General features: G+C 42.2%; 1 protein-coding gene across 1 annotated transcript in view; it reads left to right on the forward strand.

The window, feature by feature from the left end:
• The first annotated feature begins 637 nt into the window (after nt 1–637).
• MTMR6 (myotubularin related protein 6) overlaps nt 638–18835 on the forward strand; it is a 36936-nt gene continuing 18738 nt past the window's right edge. The window contains exons 1-5 of the mRNA XM_055136787.1: nt 638–815; nt 13997–14113; nt 16010–16172; nt 17898–18055; nt 18196–18324. Of these exons, the coding sequence (XP_054992762.1) occupies nt 792–815; nt 13997–14113; nt 16010–16172; nt 17898–18055; nt 18196–18324 (591 nt within the window). The 5' untranslated portion in view covers nt 638–791. The remainder of the gene's footprint in view (nt 816–13996; nt 14114–16009; nt 16173–17897; nt 18056–18195; nt 18325–18835) is intronic.

Genomic DNA, 18835 nt, shown 5'->3' on the forward strand with positions numbered 1-18835 from the left:
TCGGCCACGTGCAAGGCAAACGCCCTACCCCCTGTGCTATCTCCAGCACCCCCAAACTCAAAATATATACATATATATATTTAAAATAAGACTATACTAATTACATATGGTGATTCCTGTAATGGACCTGAGTAGAGGCAGGGTATTTGACACCCGATTTCACACCATGAGGTTCTCAGAATCCGTTTAGGAGGTATGTCGAGGCAAGAAACGTAGTACACTGTAGCGCTCTCGCCTTACCCAGGCTCGATCCCTGGCACCAGATATGGTCCCCCAAGCTCCGCCAGAAGCGATCCTTCGGCACAGAGGCAGGAGTAAGTCCTGATCGCCCCCGCCTGTGACACACACTCCATTATCTCCCTGGCCACCCTCCCTCCCCCCCCAAAAAAAATAAAAGGTGAAATGTACTAGGACAGGCGTGATCTGATCTCTTCTAGCCACACATCCCCTTTTCTCCGGGCTGGCCGAGCCTCTGGCCCCTCTGCCAGCTAGGGACGCTGTTGGAACTTGTGGCGGCTCCGGAGAAATTAGACGCCCTTCTCCCTCCGTCGGTCGACGCTCTGCCCCGCCAGTCCCGCGTCCCCTCGGTGGCCGCCTGGTTTGCGGAAGTGTTTCTAGGAGACGGTGCGGGCCCGGCTGCGCCTGCGCGGTGGACGCCGGTGGGGCTGGCTGACGGACAGCGGCGCCGGCCGGTGGAGGGAGTTGGCGCTGGCTCTGGGCCGCTGTCGCCGCCCGCGACCCGCGCTCCGCTGCCGCCGTTGGAGAGGGCCGGCTGCTGACGCGTCTTCGGGATGGAGCACATCCGCACCACCAAGGTAGCGGGGCGCGGGCTGGGCGAGCGGGCGGGGGGCGACGCCGGCCCGTGGGTGGCAGCGCACGGCCCGGCGGGGGCGGGCGCGGTGGCGCCTCTCCTCGGGGTGTCGCTCTCGCGGTCGGGGCGCCTGGGGAGGTCGTCGTGGCCCTCCCGGCAACTCGGCTTCGGGCGCTGCAGAAAGCTCCGGCTGTCGGGGCCCCCGGCCTGGCGAGTTCGTGGCTGGGGGTCCCCAAGGTCGTGGGGCGGCGGCGTCGGGGCGCCTCCTGGTCACCCCCGTCCCACTGTAGCGAGGCGCGGTGGTCGGTGCTGACCGGGGCCGAGGGTGGAGCCCTCGCGGTCCGCCCAGTTTCCAGGCCGGGTGCGGCGGCCGGGCCCGCGCTCTGGGCGTCCGGTGCCGGTTCGGTGGGGAGGGGCGTGTCACCACGGGTGGCGAGGGGCGCGGCGCCTCTTGCTCGCGGTCCCCAGGCCCCCTCCCCCCGAGGGACGATTGGGCGCCCGGAACACGTTTGTCTCGAGACCGGGTGTTTTCCTGCGCCCAGAGCGAGCCTGGGAACTTGCAGGAAGTGTCATCCGGCACCGTGCAGCGTCATCGGCGTTCGGTTCCGACAGGGAGGAAACGTGCGAGAGCCCGAAGCGCCGTGGGGTTGGCCGCACCCCGCGCGGCCCGGGCGCCTGAGATCCGTCACAGCCCGCCGCCCACCTTTTTTAGGGCGTAGGTGGGTTTTCCTTTAGGCCAGAGGCTACTCGGAGTGACTGCTGTCGAAGATGCCCAAAGCCACCTCTGTAGCCACCCCCCACCCCGCGTTTTGGGGTTTGTTTTGTTTGGGGCCCACCCCGGTGATGCTCGGGGGCCGTTCTGTGGCCCTGCCCCCCAGGCATCACTCCTCGCGGGCTCCGGGGCCAGACAGGCTGCGGGGACTCGAACGCGGGTTGGCCGGGTTGGTCCCGCACTGCTGCCGCGGCCCTCGCAACCCCCTCCTGGTAGGTTGCGAGGAGGGTGCGGGGAGCTGGGCTGGGAGAAAGGTGCAGGGGGACGCTGTGCGGCAGGCAGAGAGGGTCGCCCCCGACCCCACTTTCCTCGTGCTTGTTGGGGTGCAGAACCGCTGGGCAGGGAAAGAAGTAGCACAAGGGATCCGGGCTCAGCACCCAGACCGAAGGCAGCGGGTGCGGCCCTTGCTCGCCTCTGCTTCCCGAATGTGAGCGCAGGGCTGTGAGTTACTCACTTGCGGCTGGTGGCTTGGTTCCCTGAAGATGACGGTGCAGTCCTTCCCAGGGAGTCGATGCTGGTGGTTGTAGCGAGGCACTTTCATGATTGTTTTAAGGGGGCGCGGAGGATGGGGGGCGGAAGAGCAAACTTTGTGAGCAAAGTTGAATTTTTGCGCCACCACAACCCACATAAGTGGGTGTATGTGGAGTGTAAGTAGAAACATACTAGGTGTCAGTTATGTGCCAGGTACTGCTCAGTGTACCTTGGATCCGGTAATACATCCTGACAACTGCAACACTTTTCCAAATTATAACTTGTTCCTAAAATATTGATTTGAAGGGCCGAGGAGATAGTTGAATGGGCGGAGCAGACGCTTTGCACTGTGTTATGGATTTCTGGAGTAGGCCCCAAGCACAGAGCTGGCAGTGACTGCAGCAGCACTGTTGGGAATGTTCGCCCTTGCTCCTCCCCTCCCCCCCATACCAAAACACACACAACACTGTTTTTTTAAACACAGACAACTTTTTGTTTCCCAAAACTTTCGATGGGCTTATTTGCCGCAAATATAATTGTATTTCAGAACTAAATCAAATCTCTTGAGCATATTTACCTCTTATTTACTTAGGGTTTTTTTTTTTTTTCCTTTTTGGGTTACACCCGGCGTTGCACAGGGGTTACTCCTGGCTCTGCACTCAGGAATTACTCCTGGCGGTGCTCAGGGGACCATATGGGATGCTGGGAATCGTACCTGGGTCCGCCGCGTGCAAGGCAAACGCCCTACCTGCTGTGCTATCGCTCCAGCCCCCGTTTTTTTTTTTTTTTTTTTTTTTAATGGGGGTAGGAGGAGGGTCCCATATGTGACACTGCACCAAACCCTGTTGGCTGAGTGCAAGGCAAGCGCCTTAACTGCCATACTCCTGTTTTTGTTTTTGTTTTTTTTTCTTTTTGGGTCAGACCTGTTGATGCTCAGGGGTTGCTCCTGGCTCTGCACTCAGGAATTACTCCTGGCGGTGCTCAGGGTACCATATGGGATGCTGGGAATTGAACCCGGGTTGGCCATGTGCAAGGCAAACGCCCTACCCGCTGTGCTATCACTCCAGCCCCAACTTCGATACTCCTGGTCCAGCATTTACTTTTTTTTTTTTTCGGTTTGTTTTTGGGCCACACATGGCAGTGTTCAGGGCTCACTCCTGGTTCTGCACTTAGGAATATTTCCTGGCAGTGCTCCAGGGACCATATAGGATGCCCGAGATCAAACCCAGGTTGGTTGTGTGCAAGGCAAATGCTCTTCCCGCTGTACTATTGCTCTGACCCTTTTACTTCATTTTAGAGTGGAAGTTGTCCAGGCACTTTTCCTAACTTAGTGCTCGGGAATGATTGTGGTATTGCTAGGGAGAACCTTGTGCAGTGACCATAACTGAATCAGGGTTGACTGTGTAAGCGCCCTACATCCTCTGCTACTACGACTTTGGTCTTGTTTAACGTTAACTCTTTGAAGTCTAGGTAGGTTAAGTCAGTGAAATCAAGAATTTCAGCTGGGTGGAGAGATAGTACAGCATGCTTTGCAAGTGGATGGCTGGGTTCAACTCCTCGCCTCACATATGTTCCCCTGAGCACTGTCTGAAGTGATCCCTGAGCACAGAACCAGCAGTAAGCTTTGAGCATGGATAGGGTGTGGTTCCAAAACCAAAATAAGACCCACAAGCCACCATAAAACCCCCCAATTAAGACTCAAGAAAAACAGAGGTTCTTATTGGAAATTGTTAGATTTTCAGAATTTCTGTGAGAAAATTGTTAAAGACAACCTTTGTTAATGATTAAATAATTTAATAATGGTAGTATAGTAAAACATGTGATTATAAACTCATTATTTTATAAATTTTATCTATTGTCTTGAGATGAAGAGATTATTATGTCTTATATTTATGGCTACAATATCTCTCTCACTACTAAAAACTTAGAATTCTCCTCCTCAAACTTCTTGAACTGAGTAAAATTATGGTACTTTGTTTTTGTGTTGTTTATATTTATTTTAAAAGTTGCTTGCTTTTAAAATCAAGCAACTTTTAAAAGGAGAGATTTATCAGATAATTAAATTTATCAGATAATTAAATGAGTTTTTACTTCTAAAATTCACGAGGAGTTATATTGTTCTGTTTTGGTCACATTTGATTGACTACACATGTCAAGTCAGAATTTGAATTTCTGAGAGAATACTTACAAACTAGTGAAACATGGTAACTTTTTCTAAATCAGTTTGAACTCTCAGGGCTGGAGCGATAGCACAGCGGGTAGGGTGTTTTCCTTGAACGTGACTGACCCGGCTTCGATTCCCAGCATCCCATATGGTCCCCTGAGCACCGCCAGGGTAATTCCTGAGTGCATGAGCCAGGAATATCCCCAGTGAATCTCCAGGTGGGACTCAAAAAGCAAAAAAATGAAAAGCAAAAAAAAAAAAGAAGAAAAAAAATCAGTTTGAACTCTTAGTTTTACCATCATGAAATGTTTTGTCAAGAAACAGTGGCAAATAGGCTGACTGAGTTCTTTATGTAGTCTTTCTCATTTCCCTGCCAGGCTCCAGTGCTTTGGCTGACATAATATAGTGATCTGACTGTTATTTATGAATGGAAGTTTACAGAATGAAATAGAAGAGTATTTTCCTGTTTTGAAAGACTTTGTTCTAGAATTTGTCATAAAATGGAGTTCCCATGAAAATTTGACCTCACTAGAGTGCAAATTGTGTTATTTCAGAAATTTTTCTCTGTTCTTAGTGTTTTGTCATTAGAATGAGATCATATTTTATTCATATGTTATAAAGAGGAAATGCAATACTAAAGATGGATTAAGAATAAGGAGAAACTAAACTTGGTCCTATACTGTTTCTCCCCACATGAGGAGCTCCTTTTCCTGTCTATTCTACTTTCTGATAAACTTTTCCACTCTCCTAACCCCCCCAAAAAAAAATACCCAAAAACAAGAATAAGGAGAGACATATTTTAATTTACACAGAAATGAGGGCCAGTACTGATTTTGAGGTATACTTGAATATTTTTTCCCTATGTGAAGTGCTATTTTGACTGTCAATAATATTATTCCATTATGCAACTGAGAAGACTGAAGCTTGCAGAAATTAAAATTATTTGTTCTGATTCAAAACCCAGCTGTACTATGCAGGATGTGGAGCTGGGAATATGAATCAGGTGTTTCTAATGCTAATCCCACTCTCTGTTATTGCGCTTTCCTATCTTAGAGAGTAATGCTGGAGCACTGCCATCTCCTTGCTCATCGATTCGCTCAAGCGGGTACCACTAACGTCTCCATTGTGAGACTTGTTACTGTTTTTGGCATATCGAATACATCACGGGTAGCTTGCCAGGCTCTGCCAAGCTACACTCAGTAGCTTGCCGGACTCTCCAAGAGGGACGGAGGAATTGAACCCAGGTCAGCCGTGTGCAAGGCGAACGCCCTACCCACTGTGCTATCGATCCAGCCCCCTCAGAGAGTATCAAGTTTTTTCGATTTGGCTTGTTTTTGCACCTGGCAGTACTTAGAGACTGTTCTTAGCTTGATGCTCGGAGGTCACACACCTGCCCCTTGGCAATACTTGGGGGACCAGGCAGTACTGGCCTGTATTGAGCTGTTTCTCCAGTTCCTTTGAGGGCGGCCTGTGTGAATAGAGAGTAGGCAAGCAGAGGAATGAACGGGGCAGATTTTGTCTAATAGGTAGCTGAGAAATGGAAAATGTCTGATTAGAGAAATAGCTTTGGGAGATGTCTATTTTTAGGTAATGTTTTTTGAAATGAGGTGTGTGTGTGTGTGTGTGTGTGTGTATGTATGTGTGTGTATGTGTGTGTGTGTGTGTGTTAGAGATTCTGTAGAGAAGAGAGAGGATGTACGAGCCCTGGGAATACTTAAAAGTGGGCAACCAGTGGAAGAGAGCAGCTGGAGAGTTTCTGGGATATCATGGGAAAAGTGAAACCACCGTTCAGAAAGGAAAAGTCTTTCCTACTTCAGTTTAGCCCCTGCTTCATCCTCTGCCCCACCGGCTCGTCCATGTCTCCTCGTCCCATGAATTAGACGCACTGTTCTAGATACTGGGGAAATGACCGTGAATAATCAGATAAAAGTCCCTGCCTTGATGATGCTTTGTTCCCCTAGTTATAGCAGTCATAACAATAAACATAATTCAAAGTCAAGTGTTGTAATGTAGTAGGTGATGATGAATACTCTGGCGAGTGTCAGGAGGAGAGTTGTTTGGGGAAGTAGTGTTTAAGTAGGGAAGTCTAAGAAGCTCCTACAGAGATCGCTTACAGATTGCAAGAGGCGAAGAGTAAGGGAGTAGTCATCTTCACTGAAGTAAAGGGTGGGAAACCCAAGAAAGGGAACAGCAACAGTTAAAATGTATGTTGCAAACCACAACACCCAAAAGGAGAGAGAGCAAAAGGGAATCCCCTGCCACAGAGGTGGGGTGGGGTGGGGTGGAGGGACGGGTGGAGGTGGTGGGAGGGATACTGGGATCATTGGTGGTGGAGAATAGGCACTGGTGGAGGGTTGGGTACTTGACCATGGTATGACTGAAATGCAAGCACGCAAGTTTGTAAGTCTGTTACTGTACCTCACGGTGATTCACTAATAAATGATTTTAAAAAATGTATGTTGTTGGGTTTGTCTGGTTTTTAAAAACTAGCAAGAACCAGGGTGGCTAAAGCAGAATGAGAGGGAGATAGCATAGAGATTCAAGATGGGCACAGGAATACGTAACTACAGAACCTTTTAGGTTACTGCTAAAATGTTTTCTTTCTCTGGAAACCACTCACTGAATATCAGCTGTTTTTAAATGATGCACAAAACCAAAGCACTTAAGAAGCTCACATTAGATTTATGGTCTCTTTCATATTGACTATATTACAGCAACAGAGTGTTGTAGGAACTGGGGTATATGAACCAAAGAGCTGATTAAAATCCCCATAGTTAAAATATTTTTTTTATATTATAAAGTAGTTCACAATATTTCATTACATTTAATATTCAAACACCAACCCACCACCATTACACCTTCCCATCACCATATTTCGAATGTTTCCACTTCAAACCCCAATCCCTGCCCCAAAGCAGAACCAAAATAATATGTCTTGTATTGTTTGTTATGGAAAAACCGCTGAAAATGGTACAAAAAAGTATGCTTAGAGGAAGGAGTGTGGCGATTGTTATATTTCACCCAGGGGCTATTCAGCCCTTCTATAAAAGATCACTAACATGTTGTTAAAGGTTGAATGAACCTTGTGTGCTTTATATATGTATACATATATATATATATAAAAATGTATATTTCCCTCTAGGATTGGAAAATCCCCGTGCTTTAAAAATTAAATTAAAAAAATTGATTTTGGGGGAAATTCCCTAGAAGTGCTCAGGGCCTGAGCCATTTCTGGTGAAATTCATTTTGGTGGTACAGTTTGGGACCACCAGGGCTATAGCCCACAGTGCTGAGGGTTCTGCTGTTCTGGGGATTTAACTTGAGGTCTCAGGCATGAGACTCTGAGCTTTTCTCCTTGGCCCCCAATCTCTCCTTTTGACTTCATGAAGGCAATTTGATGGATTCTTTTTTGCTAGCTAATTCTTAACTGGAATTGAAATGGATTTAACAAGTAATAAAATCTGGAATCATTCAAATATCCGAAATCTAAATTTTGTTTTAGTTTTCATGACTCCACCCTGTATAGTACCAATATGAGTCATGTTTCCAAGACTCATCAGATGGATATCCGATTAGAGGTTGAGCATCCCGTACTAGAGCATCAAGAACAGTACATGTTCTGCTTTGATAGTTGTTGCATCTGGTTCTACAGTAAGTTGGTCAGGGAACTTTGAGACAAGCCATTGGTCCCTTTTTGTTCCAGAGCTACTTTTTTCTGTGGGTCTAGTGGGTGCCTCAGATTCTGTGTACTTGTGATACTTTGTATTTTTTTTTTATTTTATGCTGATATTCACTGACATTCACATTTCCAATAATACACCACTAGGGTTCATTTTGGGCCTTTAGTTGGCAGCAACTGACCTTTAAAGTAGTGTGCTGGCATTGGCATCTTTATTTTATTTTTGCCCCCAGTGGCATCTTTAACGCCATTACCAAGCCCTCCAATTCTTAGGCTCCATTCTCTTTGTTTATTCTTCCTACAATATTTTCCTCTTTTCCCTTTTTCCTTGTTGTCTGTGGTAATACTTATATAATTAAAGACTCCTAACAATGTTTCTATAGTGCCTCAGTTCAAGTGACCTGAAAGAGATATAATTGCTTTTTAAATATCTATCTTAAAACATTTATAGGAAGAACAGTAGGAAATACACAGTAGCGACATCTGTAAAGTACTTTCAGTTCCTTGGTGAAAGGGGAAATAAAAACCAGCAATTGGAGTTTAGAAATTGCCTGCCTGTGACTTATACTTTTTATTTTATGATTTTAGCAAAGAAAAAGATTTGGATTCCATTTGTTTTGAAAGCTAGGATTTGTAGCAAAGGATAGAGTAATTTATGTATTTTGTCAGAAATTTTTTGTTTACCCCAGAAATTTAGTTTTCAGATATTTGAGTGATTCCAGATTTTATTACTTGTTACATCCATATAGAGATCGTGATGTTGCAGGTGGAATGATTTTTAAGTGTATTATCTTGATGTGAATATAATTTTGCATTTACCAAGTTAACAAGTAACCTCAATTTATTATGTAGTCAAGATGGATTCTCTTTCATGCTCTATTTTTATTAAAGTACCATGATTATAAAGTTATTCATAGTTGAGTTTTAGACATAAAATGTTCCAGCACCAATCATACTTGTCTTTACCAGTGTGGATTCTATCATTTAAAAAGTTTTATTTTAGGCACTATGGTTAAAAAAAATTATTTTAGGCATCATGGTTTACAATACTGATAATGGTAAGGTTTCATGAATAAAATAATCCCTCACCACACCCTCCACCATTATTCCAGTCTGTCACCTCTTCCCCATTTCCCCCCCCCCACCTCCCATCCCTACACAGACACATATCCCTACCCTATGGTAAGCTGCTAACTGAAGACCAGTTCTCTGTTGCCTTTCAGGCACTTGTTATGCCCCTACTAGATTCTGTATGTCCCATATATGAGAGTCCCTCTCCTGACCGCTTCACTCAGCATGCTACCTCCTGAGCAGGATGGAGTCCCTTTGCTTGCGGACTGACATTTCCTTTTCCATGTATGACATCTCGGTATGTTAAATGAATGCTACCAGCCTAACAAACTAGAATCTTAGAATATTGCTTTTGTTCCTTCCTTCCCGCATATTTTATTGCACAACCATGAGCTTCCTCTTTATCTTGTCTATTGCAGCTTGGTCCATGCCCTTATCAGATCTCTACCAGGCACTGTAAATTATTTCATTTTCCTCTTCTAGTTACCTTGCTACCAGTTTCTTCCAAACCTTTTCAATTTGAATTTAACTAGGTGATAGGTCAATACAGAGGACTTGCAGGGTTCATCTTCTCTTATTAATTTACTAGCAATAGTGTATTTAAAAATATATATACTTGAATATTTATTGCATAGCACAGTGGTAGGGCATTTGGCAAATTCATCTTTCCTAACAGCTTTGTAGTATTCCATTGTGTAGATTGACCAAAGTTTCTTTAACCAGTCGTCTGTTCTTGGGTACTCGGGTTGTTTTCAGATTCTGGCTATTGTGAACAATGTTGCAATGAACATACAGGTGCAGATGTCATTTCTACTTGCTTTTTTTGCACCCTTGGAATATATTCCCAGAAATGGTATTGTGGGGTCATATGGAAGCTCAATTTCTGTTTTTTTAAGAAATGCCCATATTGTTTTCCAAAAAGGCTGGACCATTAAGGTAATTTTGGATGTAGAAATTGGTGGTGGGGAGATCTAGAAATAAGCTTAGACTATTGAGTATTTTTAGCTTAGAATTTCCAATTTTGATAGACAGTGAGAACTAAGTATTATATAGTTATAGAGAAAGAGTGACTTTATCCTCATTGGATGATGGGGTAGGGATGCAGAACTAAGATGAAGGCCACTTGTCTTCACCTTTCTTGAAAATCTTAGGAAATGAAAAAATGTTCCATGTTCATGGATTGGAGAGTCAACACAGTTTTCATCCAAATTCTGGTAACATTCTTCAGGGACATGGAATAATCAATAATAAAATTGCTCAGATGAAATCATGAAACACTCTGACTAGCTATAAAATACCCCAAATAGCCGTAAAACACCTCAAGTAGCAATTCTGAGAAGTAAGAAATTGGGAAGTATCTTATTACCTACCTCGAAGCTATGCTAAAATAAAGCTATAATAATAATAATAATAATAATAATAATAGTCTAGTTTAGAATAAAGATACACTTTTTGACCAGTTGCTTAGAATTGAGTACCCAACAACAAACTTCCAGATCTATAGTTAATTAATTTTGCACCAACGAACCAAGTAAAGTACGTGAAATAAAGACAGCCTCTGCAACAAATGCTCCTGGGAAAACTGCATAACCTCCTGTGAAGTCAGCTGAATCAGTCCATTCAAAGTGGATCAGAGACTTTGAGTTTAGACCAGAATCCAGAAAATACATTGAGAATTAGATCATAAAGATGTCCTTGATGATACACTTTCACTGGCAAATAGAAAAGCTGCAAAAATAAATAGGATACAGCAAACTAAAAAGTTCCTACCTGGTAAAAGGAGCGTGGGCTAAAACAAAGACACCCAAGTGAATGGGAGAAAATATTCTCAATACATTAGATGAAGGGCTAATATCCAAGATAAAATCCAAAACCCTATCAAAACACAGAGAGAGGAAATGAACAGACACTTCTGTGAGGAAGACAAAGGAATCGCCAATATGCACATGAAAAAAGTGCTCATCATCACTTAATTATCAGGGAAATCCAAGTCAATGATTAGGTCTTTGTAGCTTCCTACTTGCAAGCTCTTAGTAGAAGTATGGTACGGTATCTTGAAACATCATTTTCTTTGGGGATAGCACTAGTATCTCCTGCAGGATTTGTGAAAAAGAAGATAATAATGCATGTTAAGAATTTACAGTAGAAGTCAGAGAAAGAAACGTGTTTTCCTGGCATGACCAGTGGTCACTTCTGCACACAGTACTGTGTAGTATAGCCCAAGCCTCCCACTGCACCCTCCCTTCCCCTCTAAAACACCCCAAAATTTACAGTATAGGGCATATAATAAAAGCCTCAGTACAGTACTAGGAATTACTATTATTTTTGTGCATTATATATTATGTCTATAGCAGTGTGAACTCTAGAGGTTAGTGCTAAGCTTACCGTTTTGTAAGTAATTATCATTTTGGCTAAAACAGTGATAACAGACAAGAGTGCTACAGAGACTGGAACTCCAAAGACTAATAGTGAAGCAGAGAGAGTTAAAGGAGAATAATTACTTTGAATGTAGGAAAGTGTGTGTGTAGAGAATTGTTTGGAGAACTGTGTGCCTTGTAAAAGAAATTATTACTTTAGGCTTTTGAGCACAAGAAGAACTAAGACACTTTAGTGAAGTTAATCAAAGGAGAGGAACAGACACGGGATGTCCTCTCCTCTAGTCAGAGTCAGAGTCAGAGTCAGAGTCATCCCATTGCTCATCGATTTGCTGGAGCAGGCACCAGTAACGTCTCCATTTTTAGACTTGTTACTAACGTTTTTGGCATATTGAATACACCACGGGTAGCTTGCCAGGCTCTGCTGTGTGGGCGAGATACTCTCGGTAGCTTGCCGGGCTCTCTGAGAGGGGCGGAGGAATCAAACCCAGGTCGGCCGCGTGCAAGGCAAACGCCCTACCACTGTGCTATGGCTCCAGCCCCCTCTCGAGTATAGTAAGGACATTTAAAAACTGTACAAGGACAACAGAAACTATGAACTGGTCTTCAGCAGGAAGCTTCCCACAGTGAGAGGAGCGGGCGGCCACAAGGGCATTGATGGAGGGAAGTCAGCACTTCGGTGGAGTGTGGTCCTGGAATGTTTTATGCTTGAATACCTACCACTAACAGCTGTGTGAACCATGGTGCTTAAAATAAATTTTAAAACATTTTTATTTTAAATGGAGCAAAATAAAAAAATTAATTCCATCGATTAAGAAGCTCATGTAGCAAACTTACAATTTAATTAAGTAAATAAGACAATCAGCACTCTTAAATATCAGTATTATTTATTTATTTATTTATTTTTAAAGTAACTTTTTGAAGGCAAAATGTTGGCAAAAATTGGTAGCTTGGGTAGTGTTTGTATTCTCTTTAGAAGCATTAAGCCTTTGATTTTATTGCTCTGGAGAGGGAAGTGTTTATGTTAATTGCTTTTGTTTGCTTGTAGTGTCTTTACTGCCAAGCCAAATGCAATTGATGAGGAGTAAACAGTTGGCCCTGTTGTCTTAAAAAAGTTTTGATTCGAACATATTTCTAAAGTTTTGAGAGGAAAGTGTTAAAACTCATTGTTCTATTCGTAAAGTTCTTAAAATCATAGACATTTCAATTTTACATTTAACTTATTTGACAAGGCGCTATTCTAAGCAAAAAAAGTTTTCTCTTGAAATCAGTTTCTTTGGGGGTGTTCCTAATAATTGGGATGGGAGAGAGTTCAAAGGATTGGAGCACAAGCCTTGCATGCTCGAGGTCAGCATGCTCAGCACTGTGTGCGTCTCCCCCCCCCCCCGCCCCCCCGCAACAATGCAGGGGTTCTGGTCACCTTCAGCAGCACTGGGCTGAGCAGCATCTGTCACCGGCCCAGCACAGAGCTCTGAGTTTCACTGCACTGGGTTACCCAGGTGGCCCCTTGAGCCTCCTCAGCATTGCGGGAGTCCCTATCCGTTTGCCCCCAAAATGTTAGTTACTGTTTATTTTGGAATCACATTGTTATAATGGGAACTTACCTCCTCCAAGTGTAGTAAGAGAAAAGGGTTAGGGGGAAAGTATATAATCAGTGAGATAAAGGTTAGCTATTTGGTTTGAGGCAAAATCTAATTTGAGGAACTCTTTGTAGTCTGCTGCTGTGATTGTGGATTGTAGTTATAGGTCATCTCCCATCCCCACAACCCTATACTAGGGACTCACATATGCCACTGTAGAGCCACATTCTGGCCTTATTTATTTTACCTTTCCCCACTATCAATACTGTTTTCTCAACGCAGTAGTTTCCTACACATTCCTGACCAACTCTCAGCCCTATTCTTCAGTGACAATAGCACATGAATGTGACTGTTAATAAATGTGCATGATTTTCTTGTCTCATCCACTAGTGGTGGCCAAAGCAGCATGTCAATAATATCCACAGAGAATTTAGAATTGGGAGGAAATGCAGTTAAAACCTTAAGTAACTAATTGATTTTTCTGAGAAAGGATTCCTGTTAGGAGATAGTGAACCTTGAAGAATGCTTAGCTATTATCTGAAAAAAAGAGACCATATCATGAAAGGAGAATAATAAATTAATAAAGAGAACTGGACATAAAATACTGTCCTGAGTGGAGTGGTATAGAAAATATAGAGACTGAGTTTGCAGCCATTTCCTGATTTAACTTTCCTGGTAACTGTCTTTTAAAAAAATTCTTTGTTTTGTTTTTTTTGGGCCATAGCCAGTGATGCTCAGAGGTTACTCCTGGCTCTGCACTCAGGAATCTCTCTTGGTGGTGCTTAGGGGACTATATGGAATGCCAGATATTGAACCAAGTCAGCTGTGTGCAAAGCAAACACTCTATCCGCTGTACTATTGCTCTGGCCCCTTTCCTGGTAATATTTGTGTTATAAATTGTATCTGCACTATTGTAGTTTATTTATTTTATATGTGTTATATGAAATTTAACACTCAACATTAAATAAACTCATGTTGTTGAGCAAAGGGAGGGAAAATAGTATGTTTAAATCATGGGCAATCTGAAAACCTTTTATAACACTTTTGAAATGAGAATATTTTTTCCTTTTCAGGTTGAGCAAGTGAAATTACTTGACCGATTCAGTACCAGCAATAAGTCATTAACAGGAACACTGTATCTTACAGCTACACATCTATTATTTATAGACTCTCATCAGAAAGAAACCTGGGTAAGGTAAACCTTCTGCTGAACTCTTTATGATACTTATGTATGGACTTGTTCTATTGTGTTTTATTTTAAAAGGAGTGGTATTGAGAAAGAAAATGATGGGGCTGGAGAGATAGTATAGCAGGTAGGGCACTTATTTTGGATGTAACCTACCTGGATTTGATCTCTAGCACTCATATGGTTCCCCAGGCCTTACCTGGAGTGACCCCTGAGTGCAGAGTCACGGAGTAAGACCTGAACACCACTGGGTATGGCCCAAAAAAACAAAATTTTTTAAAAAGACAGGAAACCATATAAGAATAGCAAACAGTACTAAGCTTTTATTTATCGTCACCATCATCATCTTCATCATCATCATCATTGAATCACCATGAGCTACACAGTTACAAAGTTGTTCGTTATTGAATTTGACATCCAATGTTTCAATACCCTTCACCAGTGTACATTTCCCACCACCAATGTCTCCGGTTTCTCTCCTACACTCTGCCCCCCAGCCTGCCACTATGGCAGGCGCTTAGACACTTTTCTTCTCTCTCTCTCTCTCTCTCTCTCTCTCTCTCTCTCTCTCTCTCTCTCTCCCTCTCCATGCATATCTCTTTATATACTTTCAGCACTCAGGTCTTGTCTAGAGTGATTATTTTCAAGTATCATTATCATGGTGGTGGTCCCTTTTCTATCCTAACTGCCCTCCCCCTACCACCCACTTGTGGCAAGTTTCCATCCATGGACTAGTCCTCATGGCCCCTGATTCTACTATTCATGGGTATTCATCTCGTACTTTGTTTTTTTATATCCCACAAACGAGTGCAATCACTCTCCCTCTGTCTTCCATATTCAAAGTTTTAGATGAGCATTATATGTTTAAAATGCCAGCTAAGTATTGAATTTATTGTAAGATTTTCTATTTATTAATTCAGTAAACATTGTGGTATCTGAAGATACACATATTTCTGGCTTGATCAAATTCCTTTTTTTTTTTTTCTTTTTGGGTCACGCCTGGCGATGCACAGGGGTTACTTCTGGCTTTGCACTCAGGAATTACTCCAGACAGTGCTCAGGGGACCATATGGGATGCTGGGAATTAAACCTGGGTTGGCCATGTGTGAGGCAAACGCCCTACCTGCCGTACTATTGCTCCAGCCCCTCAAATTCTATTTTTTTAAGAAGCAAGGTAGATTTTATTAACACTTACTTAGAAAGATGTGAGGGCAGAGAAAGAAGTCCATGTTCTAGAGAGAAACAAAGGCTTCTCTGAAGAGGACATAGGCAAACAAAGAAACAAGACAAGTAAGTGAGATATGTGTGCAAGGGAGAACATGGGCTTGTAGAGCAAGCCTTGATCAAATTTTAATTTTGAATATTGCATAGCATTTGTTTTATGAATAAATTTTATTTTTATTTGAAGAGGGTTATGATTCTTCATATATTGTTAAGTGCTAGAATTATATGATAATCAACTTAGTTCTAGCAGTACTTGAGAAGTTCTCAGCATCTTCCTGGAGAAATAGATATTTACCACAAAATGTATTACTCAGGTACTAAGTGTCATGAAGAAAAAGCATAAGATAATATGTAATAAGAAGATGGGAGGTCTGACTTGCTTGGAAAGGCATTTAGAAATTGTCAGACTATATTCTTCTCAGTAATGCATTTTAAGCAATGATTAGAAGTGGTATTAGAGAGGAAAGTAAAGTTCTAGCGTAGCATCCCAGGGTTTAGGAGCGACTCTGAATGTGTGGATTTGTGATGTAGGACTCAAAATGAGACTAGAGCAATAGGAAATAGCAGGAGTAGATTGCTTTTTGTGTATGTGGTTTATAACATACAGATTTTATACACTGTGGAAAAGACTAGACTTTTTTATGATAGTCAAATGTTTGTGTTTTTCATATTATAGATATTGCATCACCATATTGCCTCAGTAGAGAAACTGGCGTTGACGACTTCTGGATGCCCACTTGTGATTCAGTGCAAGAACTTCAGGATTGTGCATTTCATTGTTCCCAGAGAAAGAGATTGCCATGATATTTACAACTCTTTACTACAACTGTCAAAACAAGGTACTGTTCTTAGAGACCAGAGCTTCATTTTGAGATGAACTATATAAAATGTTTATTGATCAATAGTGCTATTTTATATTCTACTTTTTTGTGTTTGTTTTATTTTGGGGGTCATACTTGGTGGTGCTCAGGGCTCTGCACTAAGGCATCATTCCTGATGGGCTGGGGGAACCATACAGGGTGATCCAGGAATTGAACCTGGGTCAGCCACACGCAGCGCGTGCAACACAAGCACCCTACCAGTGAAATCTCTTTAGTCCCTTGTATTCTGTTTTTAAAATAATGTTATTCTTTTTACTCCTTCTCAATCAGCATCTTCATGTGTAGTCATTCCCTCCACTTTCCCTCTGTTGTTAATGCATAAATCAAACACATAAATAAAAACCATAACAATAGAGGTTTATAGAAATGGGGTCTTTTTTTTTTTTCTTTATGATGCCTGGGACTTAGACATACAAAGTGTGTCTAATACATTTTACCACTCACTAGTCTTTATATTAATGTTTTTAAGGTTTGTTGATAGCACTTTTTTGTTTTCTTAATAAGTATCCCACAACCTAGGGGGATTACTTGGAAATTAATACTTTTAAACAAAATGTTAAGGAAGGCCAGGCATCTTTACTAACTGTTGGATGAATCTATTTAATCAATAAGAGTGAAACATAGAGGAGGTGAGTTGAGGGAAAAGAAAATGTACCCAGTTTAGTACAGGTAAGATTGAGAAGGCATGTAGACTCTAAAGAGGAATTTCACACTATTCCTGAGGGATCTGGAGGGTTACCACCCTAACATGACTTGAATTCTGTAAGCAGGGTTTTGTTCACTTGTGTAGCCCATGAAACCATTTCTAACACCTCTGTCCCACCATTACAAGGTAAGCTAGGTGGTTTAAAGATGGCGAGGGCTGGAGACAGCTCCGAGGATTGAGCTCTTGTCCTCGAAGGAGGCCTGGGTTCAACCCCAGCACTGCACAGGGCCAGGGACAGCACGAGTGGGAGTGGGGTGTGGCCCATAAGTGAACAAGTCAGAACAGAATAGAGATAATGAAATGCTTCTGTGACTTCAGGGGGCTTTTTCAGAAATGAATGCTATCTGGAATTCTGCATAACTATTGCCATTTTTGGTTGATACCACCCGTCTTGTAAGAGTATATAATTCAATTTCATATTTTTTTCTATATGTTGTATTTATATTGTTATTTTTATTTTATGTAGCTTTATTTTACTATTTGACATCTCATTTAGGAAAAATGGTGAATGGATGGTATATTTAAAATTTTGCTTGGGCTGCAGCGATGGCATAGCGGGTAGGGCGTTTGCCTTGCACGTAACTGACCCGGGTTCTAATCCCAGCGTCCCATGTGGTCCCCTGAGCACCGCCGGGAGTGATTTCTGAGTGCAAAACCAGGAGTAATGCCTGAGCATCGCCGGGTATGACCCAAAAAGAAAAAAATAAATAAATAAAATAAAATTTTGCTTTTCAGAAAAGAAAGTCATTAGAGAATTTAATATTGTAAGTGTAACTTTTATTATTTGTCTTTAGACAATTGTTTAGATTAAAGAATTGGGAAAATACTTAATTGCAAACATTAGCTATCTGAAATTTTTAAAGGAAAAATGGAGGGATAAAATTAAAACCTTGTATTATGTTTTTGTAACATTTTTATTTGTATTGTATTATGTGCTATAATTGCATTTTAATATTTGTGTATTTTGTATACTATAGCAAAATATGAAGATCTGTATGCATTCTCTTATAATCCTAAACAAAATGATTCAGAACGAATACAAGGTTGGCAACTCATTGACCTTTCTGAGGAATATAAGAGGATGGGAGTGCCAAATTCAAACTGGCAGTTGTCTGATGCCAACAGAGAATACAAGGTATCTTATCAACTTTGACAGAATTGTGAAAGTGTTAGTACCAGAGTAGGCTATTTATCCCTGTATGTTTACAGACTAAAGCATTGATATGTTCTTGCATTAAAGTTTTTAAAAATTGATTTTAACCTCATGGTTTACAGATTTGTGAAACTTACCCCAGAGAACTCTATGTTCCCCGAATTGCAAGCAAACCAATAATTGTGGGTAGTTCCAAGTTCCGGAGCAAGGGAAGATTCCCAGTTCTTTCCTATTACCATCAAGAAAAGGAGGTAGGAAGTGTTTCTTTTAACTTTTACAAATGAATAACTCATATTCAGGTTGAGGTTTCAAAAAAAACTCTCATTTTTACGTTGTGGTCATTAGAGGAGTGATGTTGCTGATAGAGAAGTGTTGGCTTTTCATTTTCTGACATTTTTGAATTTTTTTTTTTTTTCAGCCAGGCACAGTGGTGCTTAGGGCTTACTTCTAAACCTGTGCTTAGGGATCACTCCTGGTAGTGCCTAGGGGATTAGAGAGGTTGCAGGGGATTGAACCCAAGTCAGCTGCCTGCAAAGCAAGTGCTGGCCTTAGAGCAGATCACTTTTTCTGTACCTGAAAACTAATCATTAAGTTGAGTAAGTTTAGACTTCCAATCCTTTGTGAAACTGAATTTCTTTCCTTGTGGAAGCTTTTATAGTCTTTCTTGCTTCTTAAAAATTTCTCAGTGAGGCCCAGAGTGATAGTACAGTGAGCGGGGTTTGTCTTGCATGTGGCTGATCCAGTTTCCGTTCTTTGCATCCC

The sequence above is a fragment of the Sorex araneus genome, chromosome 1 (assembly GCF_027595985.1).
Source record: "Sorex araneus isolate mSorAra2 chromosome 1, mSorAra2.pri, whole genome shotgun sequence".
In the NCBI taxonomy this organism is placed as follows: domain Eukaryota; kingdom Metazoa; phylum Chordata; class Mammalia; order Eulipotyphla; family Soricidae; genus Sorex; species Sorex araneus.